The sequence below is a fragment of the Odontesthes bonariensis genome, chromosome 21 (genome assembly GCF_027942865.1).
Source record: "Odontesthes bonariensis isolate fOdoBon6 chromosome 21, fOdoBon6.hap1, whole genome shotgun sequence".
NCBI classification, from domain to species: Eukaryota; Metazoa; Chordata; class Actinopteri; order Atheriniformes; family Atherinopsidae; genus Odontesthes; species Odontesthes bonariensis.
This window is the reverse complement of record NC_134526.1, coordinates 30,346,956-30,374,559: the sequence shown is the minus strand read 5'-3', so window position 1 is coordinate 30,374,559 and position 27,604 is coordinate 30,346,956. Positions and strand designations below refer to the sequence as shown.

Genomic DNA, 27,604 nt, shown 5'->3' with positions numbered 1-27,604 from the left:
AGGCATATGTTTGAATCCAAAAAAAAAAAAAAAACTAAAAGGAAAAATAGGAATATGGTTGCTTTTGTATTGTCACGATAGAGTTCAAATTACACATACACTATTTATCAATCAATTAATCAAATCAGTGGATACAGGTCAAACAAAGGATGGATTCAAGGTTCAAACGGCATATCTGGAATTATTGGCCTTTTTTTTACCATTCGCACTCCAACACTTCAACAACAACAACAGTTTTTTGTTTTTTTTTACAAATTAATTCCCAACAACCATGTGACATTTGCAGAATACTTGAATCATAATAAATACTTACTATTTACTGTTTATTATAGCAAAATATAAATATACAAGAGTATAAACCTCAAAGTACGAGAGTGTACCAAGAGATCAAATTAAACAAATGGGTAGTATGTGAAGATAGTATGTAAAACATGCCACTAATATAATATTCCTTTCGAAGACTCTCAGCATAAACACAAAAAACATGCTTTACGCCTGTTACTAGACAGAAAGTTGTGTCTATAAAGGAAGAGCGAGGTGAGAATGTGTGCACCATATAATTCAAGATCATGTGTCGTTAGAACAGTTTATAGGGATAGTTCGCCTCTTTTGACATGAAGCTGTATGACATCCCATATTAGCAATATCATTTATGAACATCTTCTTACCCCCGGCTGCGTCAAAAGAGTAATACATTTGCATCACAAAATCGTTTTGCATGAAAAAGTCAGACCTCACTTCGCTTGGCACTATTTTTGCCTCCCTTGATATCAATGCGTCCAATGTAAACTGTGCAGACCGAAGAGCAGACTGAGCAGTCCCCTGCTTCCGAGCAGCAAACACGTAACAGGTGCAGCTATCGCTAGGTGGCTGAACGCATTGATTCAAGGGAGGCAAAAGTAGCACCAAGCGATGTGAGGTCTGACTTTTTCATGCAAAACGATTTTGTGATGCAAATGTATTACTCCTTTGAACGCATTGTTTTGTTCTACAGTGAGGAACCTTGGAGTTATTTTTGACCAGAACTTATCATTTGACTCGCATATTCAATTCAATTCAAATCAATTCATTTTTATTTATATAGCGCCAAATACAACAAATACAACGGCGGCGGCACTGTAACTGCCTTCTTTCACCTTCGTAATATTGTTAAAATCAGGAACATCTTGTCTCAGAGTGATGCAGAAAAACTAATTCATGCATTTGTTACTTCAAGATTGGACTACTGTAATTCTTTATTATTGGGCTGTCCCACATATTCTCTGAAAAGCCTTCAGTTGATCCAAAATGCTGCAGCCAGAGTTTTGACGAGAACTAACAGGAGAGATCATATTTCTCCAGTTTTAGCTTCTCTTCATTGGCTCCCTGTTAAATTCAGAATAGAATTTAAGATTCTTCTCCTTACATATAAAGCTCTTAATGACCGAGCTCCATCATATCTTAAAGATCTCATTGTAAGATATTTTCCTAACAGAGCACTTCGTTCCCAAACTGCAGGTTTACTTGAGGTTCCCAGAGTTTCTAAAAGTAGAATGGGAGGCAGAGCCTTCAGTTATCAGGCCCCTCTCTTGTGGAATAAGCTGCCAGTAAATGTCCGGGAAGCAGATACCCTTTCCACTTTTAAGACCAGGCTTAAAACTTTCCTTTTTTATAAAGCTTATAGTTAGGTCTGTTGAATCTGATAGTGTATCTGCTAGTGTGTCTTGTTCTGCCTCCACCTCTGGCACCCTCTATACTTTCATTACCCCCTACCCGAACCAGGGTTTGCATCCCCACCCCGCTGTGACTGGTGTGCAGTTGGTGAGAGGCTGAGGTAGCTTGTGGCTGTAAAAAGATGGTTGTTGTGGTGTGAGGAGCAGATCTATATAGGGAGTATAGGGAATTACTCACTGAGTCTGGTCCTTTATTTATTTATTTATTTTTTCGTTAGCACAAGTTTCTTGTGTTTACCTTGAATAGGGATGGCTCAGGTAATCCTGAAACATCCCATAGTTAAGCTGCTATAGGCCTAGACTGCTGGGGGGCCTCATCTGACACACCTTTCTTCACTTTACTCTCTTTATGTATATGTGATATTATTGTGGTCATTAACTCGTGTTTCCCTGTTCCAACAGATATGCTTTGAATGGTGTTACAGTGCCACCGCCGCTGCGCTTGAGATGACATTTGCTGTATTTGGTGCTAAATAAATAAAAATGAATTGAAATTGAATTGAATTGAAATTAAGTTCATAGATTTTGAGGAAAAATAACTGAATTTGTTGGAACAGAAAAACACATTATCTGAGTTTACATATATTGTTGCACACTTACAAGTTTGTGTTCAGTAGGTTTTCAATGTCATTCAAACATTAAAAAAAAAAAAAATTTAAATGGTAGAAAGCAAGGAAATCACAAGTAAAGCTGTGAAGTCCTGCCAACGACTGCCAATGACTCCAAATTCTAAATACTAATTTTGCAAAGAAAAAAAACACACTTTTTTTCAAAACTCTAACAAAAATAGAGCCCGTAAATTATTCAAGACTCGAAAGAAATGCAGACTATGAGCCTATGGGGCCAAATTGCACAATAACAATATCACGTACACACACACACAAAACAGTGACTGACCTGAAGCTGATAAAGTTAGTGTACAGTAGAGGAGGCAAGAAGAAGGTGAGAATCAGCTTCCAAACCTCTGTACTCCTCTCCATGTCACCCCACCAGATCTGAGACAGCAGGGACTATAACAGAGAGCAGCAAAGAGGACATTCACACCATAAGTGTTAATATCAAAGACTCCAAATCTGAACAAGTACAAAATGAACACGTCGTACTGTAGTTTTTGCAGTTAATGCAACTTTGACATCAAAACTGTTTTTCTTTTTTAGACCTGATAAACAATCATATAAAAAAAAGAATTTGGCTTTTTTTCTAGAACGTTATTATTTCAAGTAAAGCCTGACATATACATCGGGCTTCGTTACTGACTTGCAACCAATTCACTTGTGGAGGATGCTCATTTTCATTACTTCGAGGATGCGTTGGAGCCCACATCCCTGGTAGGAAAGCCTAGATTGCAGGTGAAATTCCCTGATGATTTGCGGAATCAATGCAAGTTCATCCGCACTGTAATTCACTTGAATTAGTTTACAGTCGAATTATTTAATTACAATTGAATTAAAAAATATATTTTTTATAACTTTTTTTTATTTAATTTACTTTTTTATTAATTTTGCACTTAAATTTCATATAATATTTTTATGCATTATCATTTATATAAGCATTTCTTGCAAGTATTTATGTTGAGCTTTGTTCATATTTCATATTGCTCTTGCAATAAAGTTATGAACATTTGTCCACAAACTCATGATATCGTGTGGAAAGCAAAAAACCTTGGTATTGCCTATCCCTGCGGCACAGATGAAGAGGCCACAAACACACAAACATAAGTCCACAAAAATGTCAAGTGGCTTTAAAGAAAAACTGTGGTGTAGAGCTAGAAACTAAAGTTATGAAGAGCATAGCCGCATATAAGACCTGCATAGCACTCTAAGTGCATAAGTTAGTGTTCTTCCAAATGTGTCAAAAGCACATGGTTTCAAGGTTCAAAAACGTCTCGGTTGCTTTAAAACAAGGTTAAAAGATGCTATAGAAATGTGACCCATTTATTTATTTAGCTATGGGATATCGTACTATACATATTACGCTTAAATGCTTTTCAGCATCACTTGCCAGAAAGCCGAAAGTAATATGTATTAAAAAACTTGAGTATGGATTTTCATCAGTATGTTTCTACTTTTCTATTTATCTCTTTATCAGTAAGTTAGGTTTTACTGCTGTCACAAGGGGAGCTTCTCTACCTGAACACCATCATGGCTGAAGAATAGGCGGGCGTCAGCTTCTGTAGCCATTTGCAGGCATGTAGCCCCACCCCAGACCGTAGACTTTTTTATAAGGAGTGTGAAGGAGCGACTTTCACTGTTCTGGTAACACTCGCCAAATACATCTTAACAGACAGGGAAAACAGAACCCAACAGATTAGGAAATTGTTCAACCCTCTAGGATTGGTGGGTTGATCAAAAGGATGGACAGGCAATGCTTGTGGTCAAACTCACCGTGTGCCAGGCTTTCAAACAGCTGTGCCAGCTCTTTCATGGCCAGCTTGCTCTCGGCCTCATCTTCCAGCTTTGAAAGCTCCCTTAGTATCTTACAGCCACCCAGTGCGCTAAGCACTGATTCCCCTGCCTGATATGGAAACACAATATACCATTAGACACCCAGTAAAAGGGGGCCGAATTAGACAATATCTTAGAAAAATGATAGTATGACCACAGTGAGGTTTGCTACAAGCAAGCATACAAAATTTTTTTTCTTTGCAACACTGTCAACTGACATCACAGTTATAACATGTTCTCAATGAGAATGTCGAAAAATTCACTATCTCTAAGTCTCACCATTTCCCAAAAGTAAACAGCCATTTCCCTGCGGTTCTGCAAGACAGCCCAGATGAAGAGGGCTGCCCAGGGTGAGAGGCAGCGCTCAGCCCGGTATATACAGTCCCCCAGCAGCAACCTGTTGATTTGCTTTGGTTAAAAGAGACAGAACATTCCTCAGATGAATGGGTCAGATCAAAGAGACTTTATCTCTTTTAGTACCAACAGCAATTCTTATAATCACAAATCTATTTAAGTATAAGTATAACAGCAGCTTTCTATCTTCTCAGTGATTTTCTATGGTAGGCCTGAAGGGAAAAACAATGTCGAAAACAGTTTTTGCCTGTCTTATTCTATTCTCTAAAGATATAGGCAAAGTATGACATTACCTTTGGAGAATTAGTAATAATTTAACTTTGATATAGCACATAACTCAAAACATTGTCAAGGCCAGTTAAAAAAAATAGACATTATCTATAGAAAGTTCAAACTTTATGCGAATGTGTTAAGCATTAATGACTTGATAAACACCTCACTCTCATGCACCATCCATGGTTCTAAACATAAATAATGCACATGTGCAATTTGATTGCCATTAAGCTGCAGATTCAAGCCTCATAATGTTTTTATGAAAGTAGGAGTTCATTTGCATTAGAATCAAGCAAAACTTGTGTCACTGGTAACTCTACTCTCAAAACAGTCAATGAGTCTTTCACATGGCAGGGGGGTCTTTCTTGTAAGCTTCTTGTAAATATTGTAAACTAAGCTAAAACTGTTGAACTGACTATATTTAATAGATAAATATAACCTTATCATTTCTTGGGCTAATTAAAAAGGACTGTTGAGGGGCTTTCACGTGTATGAAAATCGCCAGTAATTCCATCGTAACCGGAATTTAGCAATATGGCTAAGCTTAGAAAATCTTTTGTCTGGAAAGTCATCATATTGACTTGTCTTTTATTTTTGATTTGATTTGATTTTTTTCTAAAAGCTGAACAGTAGACCAGCTCTACACCCTCAGCAGGGTCCTGGAGGGTGCATGGGAGTTCGCCCAACCAGTCTACATGTGTTTTGTGGACTTGGAGAAGGTGTTCGACCGTGTCCCTCGGGGAGTCCTGTGGAGGGTGTTCCGGGAGTATGGAGTGCCGGACTCCTTGATATGGGCTGTTCGGTCTCTGTATGAGCCGTGTCAGAGTTTGGTCCGCATTGCCGGCAGTAAGTCGGACATGTTTCCTGGGAGGGTTGGACTCCGTCAGGGCTGCCCTTTGTCACCGATTCTGTTCATAATTTTTATGGACAGAATTTCTAGGCACGGACGAAGCGGTTCTGTTGGCGTCCTCAGGCTGTGACCTCCAGCTCTCACTGGAGCGGTTTGCAGCCGAGTGTGAAGCGGCTGGGATGAGAATCAGCACCTCCAAATCTGAGACCATGATCTTCGGCCGGAAAAGGGTGGAATGCTCTCCGGGTCGGGAATGAGATCCTTCCCCAAGTGGAGGAGTTCAAGTATCTCGGGGTCTTGTTCACGAGTGAGGGACGAATGGAACAGGAGATTGACAGGCGGATCGGTGCGGCGTCTGCAGTGATGCGGGCTCTGCACCGGCCCGTCGTGGTGAAGAAGGAGCTGAGCCAGAAGGCGAAGCTCTCGATTTACCGCTCAATCTATGTTCCTACCCTCACCTATGGTCACGAGCTGTGGGTAGTGACCGAAAGAACGAGATCGCGAATACAAGCGGCCGAAATGAGTTTCCTCCGCAGGGTGTCTGGGCTCTCCCTTAGAGATAGGGTGAGAAGCTCGGTCATCCGGGAGGGGCTCAGAGTAGAACCGCTGCTCCTCCGCATCGAGAGGAGTCAGATGAGGTGGCTCGGGCATCTGGTTAAGATGCCTCCTGGACGCCTCCCTGGTGAGGTGTTCCGGGCCCGTCCCACTGGGAGGACACCCCGGGGAAGACCCAGGACACGTTGGAGAGACTATGTTTTTCGGCTGGCCTGGGAACGCCTCGGAGTCACCCTGGAACAGCTGGAGGAAATGGCCGGGGACAGGGACGACTGGGCTTCTCTGCTCAAGCTGCTGCCCCCGCGACCCGATCCCCGGACCAGCGGAAGATGATGGATGGATGATTTTTTTCTACGTTTGTGTGGGGACAATGTTGAGGAAGTTCATTTGAGTTAATGTTAGTTGTGAGCTTACGTTCAAACTAACCATTCTCCTTTTGGACCTTAACATAAGTCACTCTCTAACATTTGAAGTCTCTGTTAACCAGAACTGGACATCCAGACAGAGATTTGAACTTCCCACCCTGCATGGTCTTTCTGTTGTGGTTTGTCATTCACTTTTCTTCACTTTCACATCCTGGCAAACCTGTGCTTATACATACAAAGAGACCAGAGACCTCAAGGTAACGTGCACTACACATACCCATTATTATAGCTTTCTGAGACGTGGTAATGATGGCCATCTTGTGCCCTCACCATCACGTGATCATGGCTGCAAATTTGTCTTCATACACATAGACTAATAATCAATCTCCCATTGCTTTGTTATTTTGTACATAGTATTAAAGACAATAGTGTTTGTTAATGAAAGTACTATTGATGTAATCATTATGCCAACTTTAATAAATTCTGTGGTACTATTTTGAAGAAGATGTCCTCTGTGGTCATTGTGTGTGTTCAATGCAATAACTGCTGGTTAGGACGGTCAGTGGAAAAGGTCTGTTCTTTATGTGTTCCGAATTGACATGTATAGAACATCATATTTACAGACTGATAGTGAGTTTTAGTTATTAGCTTGTGACTTCCATCAGTCGTGCTGTGCAGGTAATTACTCGTTAATAATATTACTGAATATTAATAGCTTTCCCACGACACGTATTATTTATGCAGTAAATTCCTCTGGATTCAATCAAAAATATCAACTCTGTATCTGTAAAGTGTCAGACAATGAAGTCTCAGTGTTGGGGTCTGGGAGTTCTCCCTTCTCCAGTAGGTGGCGTCTCTACTCTGGCTGGCAGAGGACTGACAGGTGTATCTCATCAGACCTCATCAGGAGAGAGCTTAAGAGGAGCCTGCTGCCAGCACCACTTTCGCCAGAGTGTTAACCCATGTGGTATGTGCTCCAGCCCTTTTCCTTGCCTCTCTAGAAATCAAATTACGATCGTTTGTTTCCTTCTCCAAGTCCTCTTCCGAATTCAAAGGCTCTTTCCAGAAACCTTGCCAGTTTTGTTTCCTGCGTGTCTCCAAGTTTGCCTCACTTCCAGAGGTTCCATCCTGGCAGCTGTCTCTTAAGCTCACCTGGATTTCCAACATCAGCCGATGCTCACCCTCTCGCCAACCAGAAGACATCCACCTGCGCCACCTACACTCCCTGGATCAAACATTCACCTCCAAGCAGCTTCTCAGGATCATTCCATCATCAGTGCTCAACTTCCAGACCTCACTCATCTCTCCCTGGCAGTTACTCACCGTCCCCTCAGTAAGCAATAACCTCCATCTTCACTCAAGCTCTTTTCATTCCTGTTTAACTAACTCCTACTCCTCCAAACAGTGGATGACCATACCTGTTCTCCCAGTTCCCGATCAACAATTCCTGTTCATCATTCACCCTTTAAAATAAACATTTTAAAACGTTCTTTTGTCTCCTGAGTGTGTTCTGCATGTGGGCCTACTGTGCTTAAAACATGACACTCAGGAGACAACTTTTCTTTTCTTTCTTTCTGACTTTTTTTTTACTGGTGATTAGTTCAGTTACTGATTGAAAATAAGAGCTACGGTTCCTTTTTATGTTTTCTAAACCAAAAAAAGCCAAAGAAAGGTTTTTGACAACCATATTGCCTATGCAATAGTGCATCTCAGAGATATATAAACAAAGGGAAAAGTTCTTTGCTTACTGACCTTTAGAGCCCTTCTGGTGTTGGTTCTGTGGTCGAGGCCAAGAGGTCCATAGTAGAAAGGCTCACAGACATCACCTAAGAGATCCCACACCAATCTGGAAACCTGCGGCATAATCAGACATTTACAGCAGCATACAGAGCAACGTTGCTATCTTTTTTTTTTTTTTTTTTTTTTTTTTCAACGTTGCTATCTTAAACTGAATTCATGTTTTCAGGGGAATGGATCAATATTCTCATTTTTAAATGACCATTGGATGGTGGGATTCTTTAAGAAAGCCACAATAAAGACTTCTTATTTGTTATTTTAATTGACAATATAGCTGTTTTGTGTAGTTGAGGGTGAGTTCTGAGGTTCTGCAGGGCTATGTGCAACTGGCTTCCAAATAGTCTCAGTGCATAATATTTCCATATTACTCCATAGTATGTTTCCATGCTGAGCATCTGGCACAATGTTCTTTCATCAAATGCTGCTTTTTTGCTTGCAGTATCGTTCTCACCTCATAAAGACTGAGTTCCATCGCTGAAGCAGGTGCAGTTAGTGCACTCTGAGGACTCAGTGGCACAATCACAGGTCCATCCAAGACGGGCTGGGAGCCAGCCAGGCCCTGCCTCTCACTCAGATGTCTCTGGAGAAGAACGTAAGCAAGCGAGCTATCTGACAGTGAGCGGTACAAGCTTTCCAAACGCTCATATGTCAGATAGTCGATGATGTTTAAACCATTCTCACAGAAGAGACGCACAAACTGCGGCTTGTCGTTGATCAGAGCATCAGTCATAGATTCCTCGAGATCCTTAAACTGAAAGTGAAATCACCTCATCAGAATGATGTTATTGAGTCATGCAGGAAATACATTTTACAGCTCAGCGTGCACACAAATCTATTGTTAATTATGTCATAACTGCGCTAAAATGTTCATGGTCAGTATCAGGAATGAAAATTGGAAGTTCTTTTAATTTCATACCATCCACTGTATGTCTCCATTAAACAGTTCAGTTTTAGCAATGTCCACACGGTTCCAGGCCACAGCCAGTTTGAGCTCCTCAGTGTACTCACTGGCTTTACTTGACACACGTTTACTAGCTTAAAACAGACACACACGCACGTATACAAAAAAAGGACAACATTTAAGAAACATACATGTACAAAAAAACAAGGTAAATAATTGTTTTAGTTTGGAGCATATGTGAAGTGACAGAACACAGCTGTTGTCTCTATCAAACCACCTCAAATGGAAAAAACTTTCCTTTTACAGGTGTTTGACAGGTGAAGAAGGCAAGAGTCATCTTTGGATATAAAAAGCTTTTTCTAAGGTATTATTTCCACACAAGTCTACACTCATCAAATGACAGTTGTAACTATTTCTATTACAGTTTCACCAATTGATTTCCTGAAAGTTAGACACAGGAACTTCAAAGAGCAGATCACGTAATTTCTTTTTTACATGTTTTGAGGCAAATAAAGCAAAACCAGGCTAAAGCAAAAACAAGTGAAAAAACACAGCTCAATTATTTGATGATATGAAAGACTACAATAAAGAAACATTACTGTAGCTATGGTGCACAGTTCTTTGAGACCTGTTGATGTCCAATAATGGTTTTATCAGCTGTAAACTGGCAGCAAAGCTTCTAAAATATGCAAACATGCTTAAATCATTCATTATATTTGACATTGCTAGAGAGCACAACATGCAACGCAAAAGGGGTTTCTTAGGAGGAGAAACCTTGTTCTTGTCCTGATTTCCGCAAGAGGGGGACTTTTCCACATGGATGCATTTCATTGGGGTGACCTCAGTGGGCAGAGTGGTCATCTCCCATGTTTCAGTATCCTTGTGCGAGACACTGAATCCCGAGAGGAGCTTGATTTGGTCTTGTCTCTTTCCATGTCAGAGAACTTTGTATTTAGGAGTTTTTATGTTATTGTACATACTCCATTTAGGCTACTGTGACTCAGTACTGTTTATTCATCTGTAAAACTTATAGCTGCTCTATAAGGTACTATGATCAGAATTGTTTGTTGCTCCTTGTTCCAAGCTTGAAGCAATACTATGTAACATTTCTACCTTAAACCGCTTGAAAAAAATTGTGCGGCTAGAATGAGTTTTAATATTACGATCGGCCTGTCTCCTATGCCCTTCGGGGGTCTGAGTTGGAAAAACTGCGTTTTGTAACTTTGCTGGACCGGCCCGGGAGCTGAGCGGAAGTACTTCGACACCTACCGCAAAAACAAATAGACCCGTCTCAAGCTCCCAGGTACATTTGATTACTCTTACCTTCTCGGTCGACATAGCTTGCACCTTCTGACTCCTCGCCGGTTCGTCAACAAACGTGAAACGTGAAAGCGAAAGGGTGTTGTATTTACGACAGTGTAACCGTACATTACCTCCAAGCCTGTAGGGGGAGCTCCATAATGGGCTTTTTGAGAAGTTACATTGTATTGCTTTAAATGTAAGCGTTATGTAGAAATATTTTGAGATGTTTCCTAAATTTTCTTTTTAAATGACTACATTGTGTCTATAGCCCTGTTTGTCTGTCATAATACCCTGCTGCTACAAAATAACAATGTAAAAATTTCATCTTATTTGACTTACCTCTAACAAGAGCTTTGAGAAGAACTGTGTCAAAGTCATCAGAACCCTCCTGTTCCCCGTGGAAAATAGTGATAAGCTCTCTGTTCTGATAAATACTCAGAGCCTAGTTTTGAAAGCAAAGGAACGAATTAGTATTTAAAAAAAAAAGGTTACATGTTATACACCATAACCATCAGCCTTAATAACCTTGTAGCACCCACAGTTGCAGATATGCAACAATCTTTTTATTTATTTACATTATATTTTTATTTACATTACATTATTTGATTTTTTTAAATTTTACATACATTATTTACATTCAGGTGTAATATTCTTTTACGTTACATTTTATGTACCGACAGTTGTCACAGCAATCATTTTCTTGGCTCAGTGAATTACACTCTGCTTTGCGGTGCTCTGTTCTAGTTCGTTCTGGTCTCGTTTGGTGTGGTTTGGCTTTGTCCACCTTACACAGCGGTAATGGGAGGTCAGGTCTCCAAATTGTATAATTACAAAATTAATCAGGAAAGCCCACAATTGCAAATATGCAACATTGCCTAAAATGATCAAAAATAGCTCAATTCCAAAAATATTGGTTTATTCCCACCCAAAAAGATGCAAGAAGAGCCAAAATGATTTTTTCAATGATTATTCATTTGCTTGGGTGCTACAAGGTCATGTCAATGTGTTCCCCTGTTATGCACAATACATGGATCATTTTAATCTTAGAACTGGTTAAATCTGCAATCAAAAACATAACTACAAACATAAATACAAACCTTGAAAGGGAAGAAAATCAGAGCATTAAATAACTTCAGTCAGGGTTGGATCCTGTTAACACTGCCCCCAGCTCATCACAGGAATGCAAAATAAAAAAAAAGATAGACTCGAATATATGCAAAATAAATAGAACTATATAAAATGGCCGAGAAACATAGTCTCTCCAACGTGTCCTGGGTCTTCCCCGGGGCCTCTTCCCAGTGGGACGGGCCCGGAACACCTCACCGGGGAGGCGTCCAGGAGGCATCCTAACCAGATGCCCGAGCCACCTCATCTGACTCCTCTGGATGCGGAGGAGCAGCGGTTCTACTCCGAGCCTCTCCCGGATGACCGAGCTTCTCACCCTATCTCTAAGGGAGAGCCCAGACACCTTGCGGAGGAAACTCATTTCGGCCGCTTGTATTCGCGATCTCGTTCTTTCGGTCACTACCCACAGCTCGTGACCATAGGTGAGGGTAGGAACATAGACTGACAGGTAAATCGAGAGCTTCGCCTTCTGGCTCAGCTCCTTCTTCACCACGACGGGCCGGTGCAGAGCCCGCATCACTGCAGACGCCGCACCGATCCGTCTGTCAATCTCCTGCTCCATTCGTCCCTCACTCGTGAACAAGATCCCGAGATACTTGAACTCCTCCACTTGGGGAAGGATCTCATTCCCGACCCGGAGAGAGACCCTTTTCCGGCCGAAGACCATGGTCTCAGATTTGGAGGTGCTGATTCTCCACACCCTTTTTGCCTGATCTACTTCAGTAATAATTGTATAACTGCAGCCATGACACCACCCACTTTGCTCCTTGCCAGAGACACACAAATACACACAATCGCACACGACTCACAGTTTCCACAAGTTTCCCAAGCTCTGCCTCAGCGGGGAAGTATCTCCGGACTCTCTCACGAACTCTGTCACAGAAGTCTGAGCTATGACTCTCAGCAGTCTCCCCCTCTGGTGAAGTCGGACTAATAGTGGAGAGATTGACCAGCAGCTCACTGATAAGATCTGCAGCTGGACCAGAACCAGCAAGAACCAGCCAGGGCATAGCTTTCTTCAAAGAGGCATCTAATCTCTGAGCAAAGATGTATACAAAATAAATGACAAGACATTTCCATTTATCTAACAAGCATCAGGAAGTCTGAGAGAGATAGACTTCTGTTTTGATGGACAGAAAAACAAGACAGACACAGTCAAAGATATTTCCTGCAGATCCAGAAAAAATGCCACATTTCACAATAATGATAAGACAATGCCACGCAATTCTGGCAAAAAGTCACCCTCAAGATCAAGATGCACACTCACTTCTAAAAGTTATCGCTTAAGGGTACAGTGCAGCCGTTAGAAAAGGGCTAATAGTTTGTGATACAAGATTGCTTATGTGTGCATGCTGAGTGGGAATGTGTCTGGCAGTTTCCTCACCTCCAACATACTGGCATCACCTGAGATAAGCATGCACAGGACTGGGATCTCAATACTGCCACTACCTGTTGTTCAGCAAAGAAAAAAAGTTCAGAAAAAAGACAGCTTTTATTGAAACACTGCATAAAAGAGAAGAAACACACAACGATCCCGTAAAGATTTCTACATTCTGATATATATATATATATATATACACACACACACACACACACACACACACACACATAAGGCACCACCAGGAGTGGAGCCTGCGGCTTAATTTGACTCAACACGGGAAACCTCACCTGGCCCGGACACGGAAAGGATTGACAGATTGATAGCTCTGTCAATCCTTTCCATATATATATACACATATACATATATATATATGGGTTGTTACATGCATATTAGTAACTTGAATATGGTGTTATTGTTTTAAGAAAATGAAATCAATTTGAACATGGAATCAGTTGTGTGGAGTTCTTCTTCCACCACATCAATTAAAATGTCTTAAATGCAAGATCTCCTTAATTGCTATGAGCAGGAGGAATGGTTATTGACACCAAAAGCATCTCACCCCAAATGCCTGTGGGCTGATGGGATATGTAGTCCTCCAGATTAGCACGAAAAGCTGTCTCTCCCCCCCGTTGGCCAACACTTCCATTGTCCACCAGGAGGAAAGCTTGGCAGCTGTTTTCCAAACAGCACGAGTCTCGTGATATATTCTGGACATAGTAACGAGCAGGGAAACTTCCCTTCAAATGGACAACACAAAAGTAAAGAGGTCAACAAGGGCATTAGCTTGATACCTCCCATTTTTCGTTGGGATGGAAGACAGCACAATGAGTACCTGAGCATTGACAAGCTGCTGCCTGTTGTGCACGAGGCCCCAGGGGGTGACTCCCACAGCTATGACTTTTTTCTGGGACAGCGCTGGAGCTGCAGCCCCGTGGTCTCTCACAGCCTCACCCACGCACCGGGAAACACCCTCTCTCAGACCTCCTGTCAGGATCCAAGCACCTGAACAAAAGTAGCCAGTTAGCCAGTATGGTACTGAACCCCTAAAGGGACATGGAGAGATTTATTTTTTGCGAGATCTCGCAAAAGTTTTGTTCCCACATCAGTGAACCGGAAGTAAAACATACACAGCGATGGAGGAGCCTACCCATCATCTTTTCAGATGTCTCTCACTTATGTCAAAGCCATGTCTACGTGCAAGAACGGATTTGATGTCTTTATATGTTAGGTCAATACTAAAATAGAAATCAATGAACTTCTCCCACGGATGATGGGTAGGCTGACGTGGGAAAAAACTATTGCGAAATTTCGCAAAAAAAAAAAATAAATAAAAATCCCTCCATATCCCTTTAGGGGCTCCGTAGAATGGCATTAAGTGCATCCATAATAAAGGAAGAGCTATGGGTATGATCATGGAAGGCATTTAATATTACATGTTTGTTATCAAATGATAATGAATTCATTCATTATTTGATGATGAATTCTATTGTAAAAAAATATTTGTTTATTGGATTTGCAAATCAACGCATTGTGCTTTTATTTATACTTCCCACAGAGTCCCAACCTTTTTGGAAGTGGGGTTGTTGTAGTAGAACCACTTGCTCATATGACCATAAAAAAAAATGAAAAAAAAAAAAATCAATGTATTGATTTTCTCTGGCAGGAAAGCTTATGTGTTTGTTTGTTTTTTTCTGTTTGCTGGTAGAATTACTAGGAGAGTTGATAAGATCACCAGCACACACTTGCATAACAAGTATGTGGGGTAAATTATGTAGAAATCTGTGGGGGACCCACGGGAAGGCTGGGCATACAGAAATATATAATGGACACTGGATGATGAACAATTAAATATCCCACTCACCCAAACTTGAAGTGTATTTCTATTGTTTAAATAATTATTTGTTCATAGTGACTCTCAGCATTAACTGTCATGTTCTAGCAGAACAGTTTATGGTATATGAGTAAAACTCACACAGGCGCTCTGGCCAGCTTAGGGGTCTTAAAAGTCAGGGACATTCATGTGTTGTACTGATGTGCTTGAGTGCCTACCTGGTTACATGCTAAACTTAAAGTCCTTGGTGCAGTGGCGGCTCCTCCATGGGGGCGATTTGTACGACGCACTCCCAAACACAGAGTTTTTTTTTTTTTTTATCTAGTTGGCGGGACTGATCTACTGTAGGCAAACTGGTTGTATATGTCATTGTCCAATCAGATTAAGGTTGCGCCTGGTGTTGCTGCGCCCATTTGGGGCGATTTCTGTCAGGGTCGAATTTGCACCAAGAAGCTCCCATTGACATGAATGGTACGTCAGTTTTTTTCAAAAATCCTGCTCCCAATACATTTTCTATGAGCGTTTATGTGCTCGCACAAACGACGCACAACGTGCTTTCGTCATCTGTCTGTTGCGCGGAACCATTAACAATCTACGTTGTTGTTGTCACATTGTGGTTTTCAATAAAAAAAAAAGAAAAAAACATTCTACAAAGAAGATGGCGAGATGGCGAGTAGTGTCTCTGAAAGAAGTACCCTTAAGTTTGGAAGAATTTTGCAGGATTTTCGAGCTCGCCTTGCGAGGCAAAGATGAAACCGAGGGCTCCACCAACCCTGCTATTTTTCGAGGTAGTATTTGATGTAGCTACATAACTTAACCTTTTGTGCTCAGTCATTGACTTGTAATTATTTAAATCTTTTATATAATGTTGACAATGATAGCAGAATGTATATTGACACATTCATTGTTAATGGTGCAGTATTATATTTAAAAAAGAGAGAAATCTCACATAAGTAAGCTGCACTTAACCATGTTTGACAACTGGTTATGCTTTTCTAAGTCATATTTTCCAAAACTTCAATAAACACTTGACTTGGATTTATATGCCGACATTTTAATTACATTCTTTAGAATGAAAATTGAATGAATCCTATCATTAAGAGCTTATGTGTTTACTTATTTCATAGAATCCCAGGAAATTGCAGTCACTTTGGTTATTTGGCAGACCAAATAACCCCTCGACTCTGCGTTGTGTTTATTTAAGGAAGACGAAGAGTTTCTGGACGATTGGACATTTTATTTCCTGTGTGGGAACATAACAGGTTTGCATCAGTGCAATCGGTTCAGCATCACACAGCACACTCTGATGCAGCTTTCACAGACTGGAAATTATGTTTGTGAGAGAGAATATGTGAGAGAGTTGGTTAAGCTGACCTGGGGTTACGTGCAAGCTTAAAGGTAAGAGACCTTCATGGCTCGTTCAGTAGATCCCATTAGCCTTCGATATTACAATAGTGGGTAACAGAGTGGGCCAATATGTGGATCTCGTACTTTGGGTTGCAAAATTCCAGGAATTTTCAAAGATGGAAACTTTCCATGGGAATTTAAGGGAATTAACGGGAATTTATGAGAATAAACAGGGAATTTTCAATATTGAAGGTTGGCTCTTCTAGGGAAATTAAATATAGTTGAGGAAAGTATATTTTAGCATAATCATGACTTGAATCTGAGGCCCTTGCACCTGTAGCCTCCATCATCCTCCAAATCCCACCATCATCAGCCACCTCCGAGCGCAACTGGTCACTGTTTGGCAACACCCATACTAAGGTTCGCAACAGGCTCACAAATGTGAGAGTGGAAAAGCCCTCACATTCGCGCAAACCTAAGGCTCTTTGAGCTTGACACAGAGCCATCCTCATAAAGGCTGGAAAGTGACACTGAAGAGGAAGACTCAGAGTTGGATGTTGATGAGGCCCAGGAAGACTCTATTGACTGAGCAAAAATGCAGAGGATCGCTTGAAGGAAGATTTGCATGTTTAATGGGACGTTTTGGAGGAAGAGTGGCTTTTTTCATTTAACATTCTGAATGGGACTTTGTGGAGATTTTTGGATGGGGGGGGGGGGGCATTTCTGAATGAGTGGCGTTAGGGGATGGGTAATATTGAACCCAACACTCCTTTTTTTGTTCATCCATGAATCAAGTAGTTTTAACATGTTCTACTCGACTTACAAATAAATCTGTTGAAATATCTGTTGAAAACATTTTGTATGGATGTTTTCTTATGACTTCTGTTTATATTTATGCTTGGATATAATATATTCTCAGTTAGTTCTCCTAAATTCCCATTAGTTCCCATGGAAAGTTTCCAATATGGAATATATCCAAAATTCCCAAGCTTAACCTCCCATGGAAATTTACCGCTTTGCAACCCTACTCATACTGAGCCTCACGTTGGCCCACACACTGAAATGGTCACTTGCAACTAAGAGATCAGTAGCTTTAAAAAAAAAAAACATTAATATCCTGGAGGTGATGTTACATCTCAGAGAAATCAAGTGGAAGAAAAGATAAAGACGGACTGAATCAAACATTCATGAACAGCTGAATGTCCGGCTAAATAAATTTGGTAAAAGCTGTTATAATAGGTAAAGTGTTTCTGTTTCTTATATGCTGGATGTCTCATTTCCTAAGACGTTTTAGCAACATGTGCCCCATAAAAAGATTGTCAAACAAGTAAACAAATCATTATAGTGTGGTAAACTTGATGTAATGCAGGGTAATGGAAAACTAAGCACAAGATGTGGATCCTTAGTAGAATAGAATAGAAAAATACTTTATTCATCTCCCAGTGGGGGAAATTCAAAATAGTCAAGTAGCTCAATTTCTAAAAAAATATCTACAATAATTATATATTAGAATAATTATTAAAAAATTTCAATCAATAAATTAATACATTTAAGGGAAACATGTCAGCAGTCACTGTTAAAAAGCCTTCCTGAACCTCTCTGTCCTGCAGTGCAGAGATGAGCCTCTCACTTGTACATTTAGCATAAGAGCCATTCCAATTGCTCTTTTTCTGTGTTTCTGTTTGAAAATGTGGGACCCCAAAATAAAACTATGCACCTGTAGAAGAACAAATCGTCTGGGTTTTTAAAAAGTCAAAAAAGAGGTAAAATATTTAGAGCTTTTGGATTTTTGCATTTGGACTTTTGGACTTTTGCATTTGTCAAATCTTTTTTGTATAATTTTGCACACATTCCCCCATAGTGTGAAAATTTATTGGCGGATCATTAGATTCTGAATAGACTGCACTTTTTAAACAATAACATACTAATTGTTTAATCTACCACATTTTAACCTGCTAAATTTGCAACAAATCTGTAAGTTCCAATAATGCTATTTCTGCTAAAGCTGATTATTATTCAGGTGTCAGTTGATACAACCGGGTATTCCTAAATACAATAAAAACACATCAAACTCCTGCATTGTATACTTATAGAGGTCCATAATGACCTAATAATGGCTACAGGTTATTCTTACCTGTGCTCTGTGCAGCCTTAACCAGTCCATTTCTCAGGATATCTCTCACCCATGGTTTAATCTTCTCATGGCCTTCGCCCCCGACCACTGAAACCACCAAGTTGGGTGAGGGAAGGTTCCAATGAGCAGTCATCAGGGTGTGGATAATATGTGGTGGCGTGTCACATGAAAGCCGCAAAAACTAGACAGGTGGAGAGGACGGCATTTATTGTGGAACAATATCATTTATAATTAGACTATCATATCTCTCAGATGATAAACAATGAGATGCACCCATACAAACAGAGCAAATAACTCCTTTTTAACCTATACATCTATATGGAGCCTGAATTGCGTAAAAACAAGGTAAGCAGAAAAACTGGTTTAAAGTATTTAGGCACACCATGCTAGGTCACTTACAACATCCAATTACAACATATGAAAAGCATTCATGCAGGGATGTCTACCTATAAGGTTGGACCAGTGCACCAAAAGGCTTCTTTTTTTTTTTCAAGCGTTTGCATGTATGTTAAACAGTTCCACCCACATGGCTGTGTCTGCGTCCAGCTCCAGCAAACTCCAGTTCTCCAAAAGCATCGGTGGGACACTCTGTCGAGTGATCCCTGCTGTCCCACTGGGTGACGATAGCTGCTCCAAAGTAGTCTCCTGTTGGCACGGAGTCATGCACTTCTCGCATACCACCACACTGACAGAGTGCTCCATTACTGACACAAAAAACAAGCAAACCCATACAAACCTTTATTCGGTGGTTGATGCTGTCTCAAACTTTCTGAACCATTTAAAGATATCTGAAGAAATAATACAATTACTTTTACATCCAGAATCTTGTTTAGAGTGGATAACAATACAGCTATAACTTATTAGTTATGGCCACTCTCTACAAATATTTAAAAAAAAAACATTTGGAAGGCTGCAGTTGCAACATCCATTTCGACTTTCTAATATTCTGTTAAGCACAATAGTGTAACAAAAACAAAATACAGTGGCTTGCAAAAGTATTCACCCCCCAATGGCTTTTTACATATTTTGTTACATTCCAACCTGTAATTTAAATGTTTTTAAATTTCATTTTATGTGATGGATATGCACAAAATAGTCTAAGTTGGTGAAATGAAATGAGAACAAAAATACATACATTTTTATTTTTTTAAATTAAAGGGGAACTCCGGGGCATTTGAAGCGCGTTTCCATTGCTAGAGGTTGTCAAATACTGACAGTAGGACACAGAGAGGTGCAAATCTGCGCTCCCTGTGTGGATATTACTAGGCATGTATTGTTGTAATGTTTTAAATACTTGAAAGCAGTTTTTCTAGAGAAAATAATTGTTTTGTATATGGGATTATCGTCCATCGACTCTTTTGGGCTGTCACATGCGCGAGCCTACAACCAGCCGGTGAGTGACATGCTGTTTATAAAGTTGTTTTGTAACGTCCCCATGCCAGTAATGTGAGAACCATGCATTTGGTTTTGATGGTAAGGCTTGTGACTTTATTGTCGGATGGTTTATAAAGTGGTGTGACGTTTCTGCTGTGTGCAAGTTGTTGTTTTACGTGGAAGGGTTAGCATTTGCCCCTTAGCCACCACGTATTAGCCTCCCATGACATGCTGTGCGAACAGCGCGATCTCCACACAGGGAGCGCAGATTTGCACCTCTCTGTGTCCTACTATCAGTACTTGACAACCTCTAGCAATGGAAACGCGCTTCAAATGCCCCGGAGTTCCCCTTTAAAAAACTGAAAATTTATTGAAGCCCCTAAAAAGTTCTGTTACAACCATTTCTAATGAATTTGCTTTGATTGGATTACGACTGCATTACAATGACTTGGATTAAAAATTTGCTTAAATTAGACTGTACTTTTTAAGTGCCTTGAGATGACATTTGTTATTATTTGACGTTACAGACCCCCTTTGACCCTAGCGGGTATAGAAAATGGATGGATATTTGAGTTTCTTGAAAGATAGGACTTTGAATTAGTTAGAACAACTTCCTGTCTGATGTTGGGACATTGACAGTCACCATGCCTACAGTGCTACACCACTTGGCAAAAAGTCAGTTTTCCATGTTAGGCATAGTCAATGTTTTAAAGGCAGGGTAGGGGATCTTTTTCTGGAACATTTTTTTACATATTGCTTGAAATACTCTTCACACCCTCATTGCAACCAATTAATTAAAAGTTTTGTCACAAATATGAAAAGTTTAGTGGCCTCTAGAACGTACAATCTAGGAAAAACAGTATCCAATCATTGTGAACGGACCGTTCACAATGATTGGATTCTGATGCCGTCTATCAAACTGCAATCTGCTCCTCCCTCCCCCTCCCCCTCCTTCCCCCTGTGCGCGTACCCTGCTCCGTGAACGAAGCTTGGCAGGAAGCTAAACTAGAGCCAGCTTGGCTAGCACCTAGCATTATTAAACGTATAGTTAGCATAAACTAAATACTAAATACTAAATACGGCAACGATCGATGCTTGCTGTCAGAACAGCGCTCGTGCACCTTCGTGCTCGTGCGCGTTCATGTACTCTAGAGGCGTGCCTTCGGGGGGAAAGTGAAGAAAAGGGTTGGGACTTTTTACCTGTGTATTTTCAAAATGCAGCTTCGCTGGACTCAAAATCCAGGATCTCCTACCCTACCTTTAAGCATTTTCTGGCCAAGTAAGCAGGCTGGAAGCATTAAATCCTGTTCCCACCATGGCAGTTGGCATTCAGATGTGCTCAGGATGGAACTTCAGTTTATGGTTCAAAGTTTGGGTCTGTTAGGATTATGCATGTGTAAGTTGTAAAAACTTCCAATGTCGTGTAGACAATCAAGACTGAGCTTATAGGGGCTCAGGTCAACTTCCTAGGATAGATCAATCGTGTAGTAATCAGTTTAAAAATTTGACATCCTGTTGCCACTTGGTGACATTGCATTTGTAGCAGTGTTCAGGCTGGGACTTTTATCCCTCATGTAAAGTTTGGGAAGGATCCAACCATGTATATGCAAGTTACATCAAGTTTTAACTCACAATATTTGCCACATTAGCAAAGACAAATTCTTCAGAATAAATAAAAACCTTTGCAATTTCAAAATGAGAAGTTCTAAAGATCAAACAGACCAAATATCTTGCAGATGTGAGAAGAGCTTTGTTAAAGTACAATACTTAAAAATAGGCAAAACATTGGGATTACACTGACCGAATGTCATATCGATCCCTAGGAGGACTTTGTTTAAGTAAAAAGCCTTCAAATGACATTTAAAAAAGAAATCATTTGATTAATGCAGCCATTTTTAAAAACTTGATGCTGTGTTTGCCAAGTCACATGAGAATAACATCTGCATTTACCATTAAAACACTTTGAGAAAAATCTAAGTTTCAAATATGAAGCATCACAAAGGCTATAAATATCAGCAGACCAACTTTGAAATGGCTTAGATCAACTTTGTGGGACCAATGAATTATTCATTCCTTTGGTAAAAGAAGAAGAAAGAAAAAAGTATTTATTTTTGCCACTTGGTGGGTACATGGTTATAACTGACTTTACTGAATAAAGCAATAATAGATCTGCTCAGATTTCTGCTCTGATCCTGCTTGTGAAGTTTCAGTCTGATTGGACCACACGAGTGAATTACAACAACTGTATGCGTCACAGCAAGACATCAGACTTTACCACACCACCAGGGCCATGCCATATGGCAAATCCTCACAATGTTCTATATATGGAATTATTAATGCCTTAACAAATTATTTTCAACAAGTTTGAAAGGGAAGCTCAAAAAGACTAAATTAGGAGGTATGAAAAAATTGCACTTTTTGCCACCATTAGATGGCATTAAGACATTTAGTTAATATTGCCCTTTAGATTTAGACTGGGATGTTCTCATTACACCTGTGCAGTTTGGATTTCATTGGAACTGCTTTGTTTGAGTTATGACAACTTCATCAAAACTAGCAAGGATACCACCAGCACACAGTCAGAAACGTTTTTACAAATTAACAGTTCTGAAATTGTAGTTTGTCTAGTTTAGATATACCAATATCATGATCCAAGTAAATACTTTGGTGTTGTTTGCTCAAATCGAATACTGGAATTATAAAAAAACAAAATGGCTTCCTTCCTGTTGGGTTAATGAGATGGTTCCAGGAAAAATAATTAGCCACCTCCTCTGCATTGATTACATCAAGTTTCATGCCAGTACTGAGTGAGTGACACATCAAGTCAATGATTGCCCCTCACCGGGACATAGGATCCAGTCGAATAGTCAAAAAATAGATGACGTCCTATTGTCTTTTCGTACGCTCTTTTCCTAGGCCTTGTGGGAAAGTGGTAGCAAAAAAAGGACCACTAGCCGTTTGTGCTGCAATGACAATTTGACCACACTGCCTCTAAGCTGTGATGTGGTTATGAAGCACTGAGACCACAAATGTTCAAAAGGAATACCACAAAAAGTGCTTTATATGCTTTGTCTCTGTTGCAGTCTAATCATTTTGTTACATGAAATTATGTCATATATACCATATTAGAGATACAACTCACCGTCCAAAAAAATGCATGTTAGGTTAATTGGGGTCTCTAAATTGTCCCTAGGAGTGAGTGTGAGCATGTGTGAGGTTGTTTGTCTCGTTCGTCTCTGTCTGGTCCTGTGATGGACCGGCGGCCTGTCCAGGGTGTACCCTGCCTCCTGCCCATTGACGGCCGGCATAGGCTCCAGCCCCCCCCCCCCGCGACCCGACAGTTGGATTAAGTGGGTATAGAGAATCCATAACATCTTAAAGAGAAGCAAATTACCTTAAAGTATCTTCAACAAAAGTGGTGCACACTCGTTTTTTAATGATCTTGGGAATCCAGCTCTGTAACAGAAAGACAATTTAATGGCAGGATAATTACAGAAAAATATGCATATGAATAATACAATGGACCATGGACCAAAATATAACTGTTTGATAGACACAATTCTGAATTTGGTGCTTGAAACATAATGAAACATATGGTTGTGTATTTATGACTTACTTATTGACATGTTTGTCCATGATTTTTGAGTGCATGTTAACATAAGTGACCACACCCAGTTTCTCTAACCCTTTATTCTAATTACTGATTTACACATTTAACAGACACCCAATCTATTGATTAAAAAAGGACAAATGGACATATTACACATTTGGTTAGGATGAAATCATATCAGACAGACCTTTATTTGAAACCCAGAAATTGATTGGATATCAGCAGTGTGACCACACACCGTATATTTAGATAGAAAAAAAAGCAATTTAGAAAGATCAAAAGTTAGGTCACCTAACTCCACTCTTCCTGTTAATTCAAGCAACTCTTAACTTTACAAACATGGGGCATTCTCTATAGTAGATACAAACTTAATCTTTGACGAATAATCAATTCTAAACATTGAGACTTGCCCAAATTAAGGCAAAAATAAAGAAAAATCACATTTCATTATTACGTGCAGATATACCTTAGCGTCTCTAAATTTATCATAAAATCTTGGCAGCAACATTTTGTATGAGCTAGTCTTTGAGCTGCTTGTCCAGGATAAGGTCTAGAATAAAAAATAAAAAAATGAACTGCATTTTTTCACATCTTCAGTGAAAAGAAATTATTTGAACTTGGTTGCCAGTCGCAGGACGAGATTTAAAGGGGAAATTGCCATCTGGTCGCAAATAATAAATTTAAAAAGCACTAATTTAGTGTTAACACATAACCAATAGCGATACTGTAGTCAGTTAATGTTCGAAAAAAGAACTATGTGCTTCTGACTTGTTTTGAAATACACAAACCTTTGTCATGCACATTCCTGGATCTGAAACTGCCCTTAGTGAGAAACTGCACTGTAAAAAACCATCATCTATTATAATTAAAATTATTAGGGAAAAATACACTGTTGAAAACTTGAGTCTCGGTTTGCTTACAGTGGGAAATGCAAACGAATTATCCAGCGAACCAAAGAAAGGAAGTGACATGTACGAGGCAACATGCTGGATATCTGGCCTTCCTGCTGATTATAATGGACAGCTTCTTGTGAAAAAGCAGTTAGGTTTGAACACCAATGTAAAAACAGAAACCCCAAGTCTGCATAAATTTGGTGTTGCTCCATTATTTGCTTTTGTTGTGAACAAGCCGGCTGAAGGGTGTGGGTCCTGGCCAATCGACGAGCCGGGTTTTCTTCTTCCCCATGCTTTTTCCCTTCCTGGTCAGTGCTCGTTTGGAGTTGTTGGAACTGTGTGACGTTGTCCTGGCAGTTTGGTCCACTTTAAAAAGTGCAGTGTGAAAGTGAACTAATTCAAAGTGTGATTTGTTTTGGCATTCCCTGCACAATCAAACCGAGTCCCTCAGAATATCCTGGTGTGAAAGCACTCTAATGGCGCTTTTCCACTAGCTCTACACGGCTCACCAAGGCTCGAATTGATTGTGTTTCCATTACAAACGAGTATACTTCGTGCCTCCTCGACGTGGGCGGGGTCGTCGTAACACAGCTGCGCGTGTTGCTGCTCACCCTGTGGCATTTTGTCGCACAGAAGGCAAGAGCCAGACGACTCCTGGCCGCCAGACAAAACAGTATTGAAAAGTACCGGAGAGTTTCGTTACGAGCTTCAAACAGACGACGTTTGGAGGTAAGCTAACGGTTGCTAACGCTAGGTTTTATTATCCGCGTTATGACGCTTCCAGTGACGACATTCATCGCCCAATCAGTGGAAGGCAGTCGGCTGACTAGGGATGGGAATCGAGAACCGGTTCTTGTTGAGAACCAGTTCCCAGTGTTTCAATTCCTTGGAATAGTTTGGCGATTTTGATTCCCTTATCAATTCCAGTGGGCGCGAATGACGTCACCACGCAACGTTGCGTCGCGAGTCCAGTCCAGCTAGCAGTAGACATGGCGCCCAAGCGGTACAAACGCTCGAAAGTTTGATTACACATCCCTAAATAAGACTTGCAACTTGAAAAGTGAATATTTCACCAAAGGGAGGAAATACTACCAACATGCAATGACTATGAATAAATGTCGCGTTTTTGATCCGCTCCGGACTAACGTCGGTGAATCTGAAACCAGCAGCAACGTTAGCAACGTTAGCATGGCCTCGGCTAACACTGCTAACTATCATGTTAGCGTCATTTGCCTCATTGTAAAACCTGCTGTTAGTAACCGGAGTGGTTACTGGTGTGCACTGGTAATCCATATCACATTTTGTTACGAAAAGTTGGTTCTGTCGTGTTTTATTTGACAATTTGTACTGGATGTTCGTTGATATTACTCCGCCACCGCTAAGAAAATAGTTCGAGCATGAACGAGCTGCCAATAAAACCGGGAAGCTAAAGAGTAAACAGACCATAACACCTTAAAAATGAATGCAGGTAGGCTATATGAGGTCCGTTGTGTGTGACGCTAGGATGTTCATTAAGACCATTGGCTACTTTTTTTTAAAAGCGGGTCGGGAAGCGGGTCGGGTTAACATTTTTTCATAAATATTTCTTGAGGTCTGAGTTAACGGGCGGGTTAGTGGAAAAAGCGGTCGGTTGCGGGATGTTTTTTCATCGACCCGCGCGTCACTGACAGTGTCATACTGTTAGTTTTATTATGCTGCTATTTAACATCTCCACAATCTCTGTACATCTCTGTCCTACCACTTCAGCTTTATTTTTTCACACTATTTTGTGACTTATTCTTAATCCAATCTATGGCAAACTACCGTAATTGATTAATAATTAGTCACAAGTAAATAATCAGTCTCCCAAAACAAGAAGACACACGAAAAACAAAGCTGAACAAAGTAACTTTGGCAAAATCTGTAAAAATTCAAATGAGATCTGTCTGTGTTTGTACATGCACAGAGGATGATGTCACAATATGTTTTCCATTCTGTTGACTGCCACCAAATTGCTTGAAGTAGTAGACTAAGCAACAGAAAACTCTTTACATCTCGCTCTGCCTCTAGATGACTGCAGTCCTATAAAGTCATTGTGCGACTGCTTAGAGCAAGTCAAAAAGTGGATGAACCAACATTTCCTTCAGTTAAATCAAGAAAAAACTGAGGTCATTGTGTTTGGCAACAAAGAGAAGACGTTTGCTGTCAGTAAACATATTGAGTCACTGTCTCTAGAACCTAAGCACCAAGTCCGGAACCTCGGCGTGCTGATAGATTCAGACCTGACCTTCAACAATCATATCAAATCCGTCACCAAATCAGCCTTTTATCAACTTAAGAACATTTCGATAATTAAGGGTTTCATGTCCCAACCAGATCAGGAGAAGCTGATTCATGCTTTCATCTCCAGCAGACTTGACTACTGTAACGGTCTTCTGACTGCACTCCCCCAAAAGAGTCTCAACACTTTTAAATCCAGGTTAAAAACATTTCTCTTTCCGTGTGCTTATGGTTGAGTTCCTTTAAATCATCCATCCATCCATCCATTATCTTCCGCTGGTCCGGGGATCGGGTCGCGGGGGCAGCAGCCTGAGCAGAGAGACCCAGATGTCCCTGTCCCCGGCCACTTCCTCCAGCTCTTCTGGGGGGACCCCGAGGCGTTCCCAGGCCAGCCGAGAAACATAGTCTCTCCAACGTGTCCTGGGTCTTCCCCGGGGCCTCCTCCCAGTGGGACGGGCCCGGAACACCTCACCGGGGAGGCGTCCAGGAGGCATTCTCACTAGATGCCCGAGCCACCTCATCTGACTCCTCTCGATGCGGAGGAGCAGCGGTTCTACTCCGAGCCCCTCCCGGATGACCGAGCTTCTCACTCTATCTCTAAGGGAGAGCCCAGACACCCTGCGGAGGAAACTCATTTCGGCCGCTTGTATTCGCGATCTCGTTCTTTCGGTCACTACCCACAGCTCGTGACCATAGGTGAGGGTAGGAACATAGACTGACCGGTAAATCGAGAGCTTCGCCTTCTGGCTCAGCTCCTTCTTCACCACGACGGGCCGGTGCAGAGCCCGCATCACTGCAGACGCCGCACCGATCCGTCTGTCAATCTCCTGCTCCATTCGTCCCCCACTCGTGAACAAGATCCCGAAATACTTGAACTCCTCCACTTGGGGAAGGATCTCATTCCCGACCCGGAGAGCATTCCACCCTTTTCCGGCCGAAGACCATGGTCTCGGATTTTTAAATCATTTTAAAGCATAATGCTATAAATCCTCTTCATTGTTTTATATATTTTTTTTTTCTTTGATTTTACCTCACTATCCTACTCACCCACAGTTCATGACAATAAGTGCACCAATTTACTCTCTTAAAGTTATATT

The 27,604-nt window shown here is 40.8% G+C and overlaps 1 protein-coding gene across 1 annotated transcript in view; it reads right to left on the bottom strand.

Annotated features, from left to right (window-relative positions):
• trpm4a (transient receptor potential cation channel, subfamily M, member 4a) overlaps positions 1-27,604 on the bottom strand; it is a 45,296-nt gene that overhangs the window by 14,621 nt on the left and 3,071 nt on the right. Inside the window, exons 2-16 of the mRNA XM_075454593.1 lie at positions 23,140-23,201; positions 18,898-19,075; positions 18,372-18,552; positions 13,892-14,061; positions 13,619-13,796; positions 13,063-13,127; positions 12,488-12,715; positions 10,893-10,995; positions 9,267-9,385; positions 8,802-9,101; positions 8,306-8,407; positions 4,436-4,564; positions 4,097-4,226; positions 3,842-3,987; positions 2,610-2,722 (exon numbers count right to left, since the gene is read on the bottom strand). Coding sequence (XP_075310708.1) covers positions 2,610-2,722; positions 3,842-3,987; positions 4,097-4,226; positions 4,436-4,564; positions 8,306-8,407; positions 8,802-9,101; positions 9,267-9,385; positions 10,893-10,995; positions 12,488-12,715; positions 13,063-13,127; positions 13,619-13,796; positions 13,892-14,061; positions 18,372-18,552; positions 18,898-19,075; positions 23,140-23,201 — 2,204 coding nt within the window. The remainder of the gene's footprint in view (positions 1-2,609; positions 2,723-3,841; positions 3,988-4,096; positions 4,227-4,435; positions 4,565-8,305; positions 8,408-8,801; positions 9,102-9,266; positions 9,386-10,892; positions 10,996-12,487; positions 12,716-13,062; positions 13,128-13,618; positions 13,797-13,891; positions 14,062-18,371; positions 18,553-18,897; positions 19,076-23,139; positions 23,202-27,604) is intronic.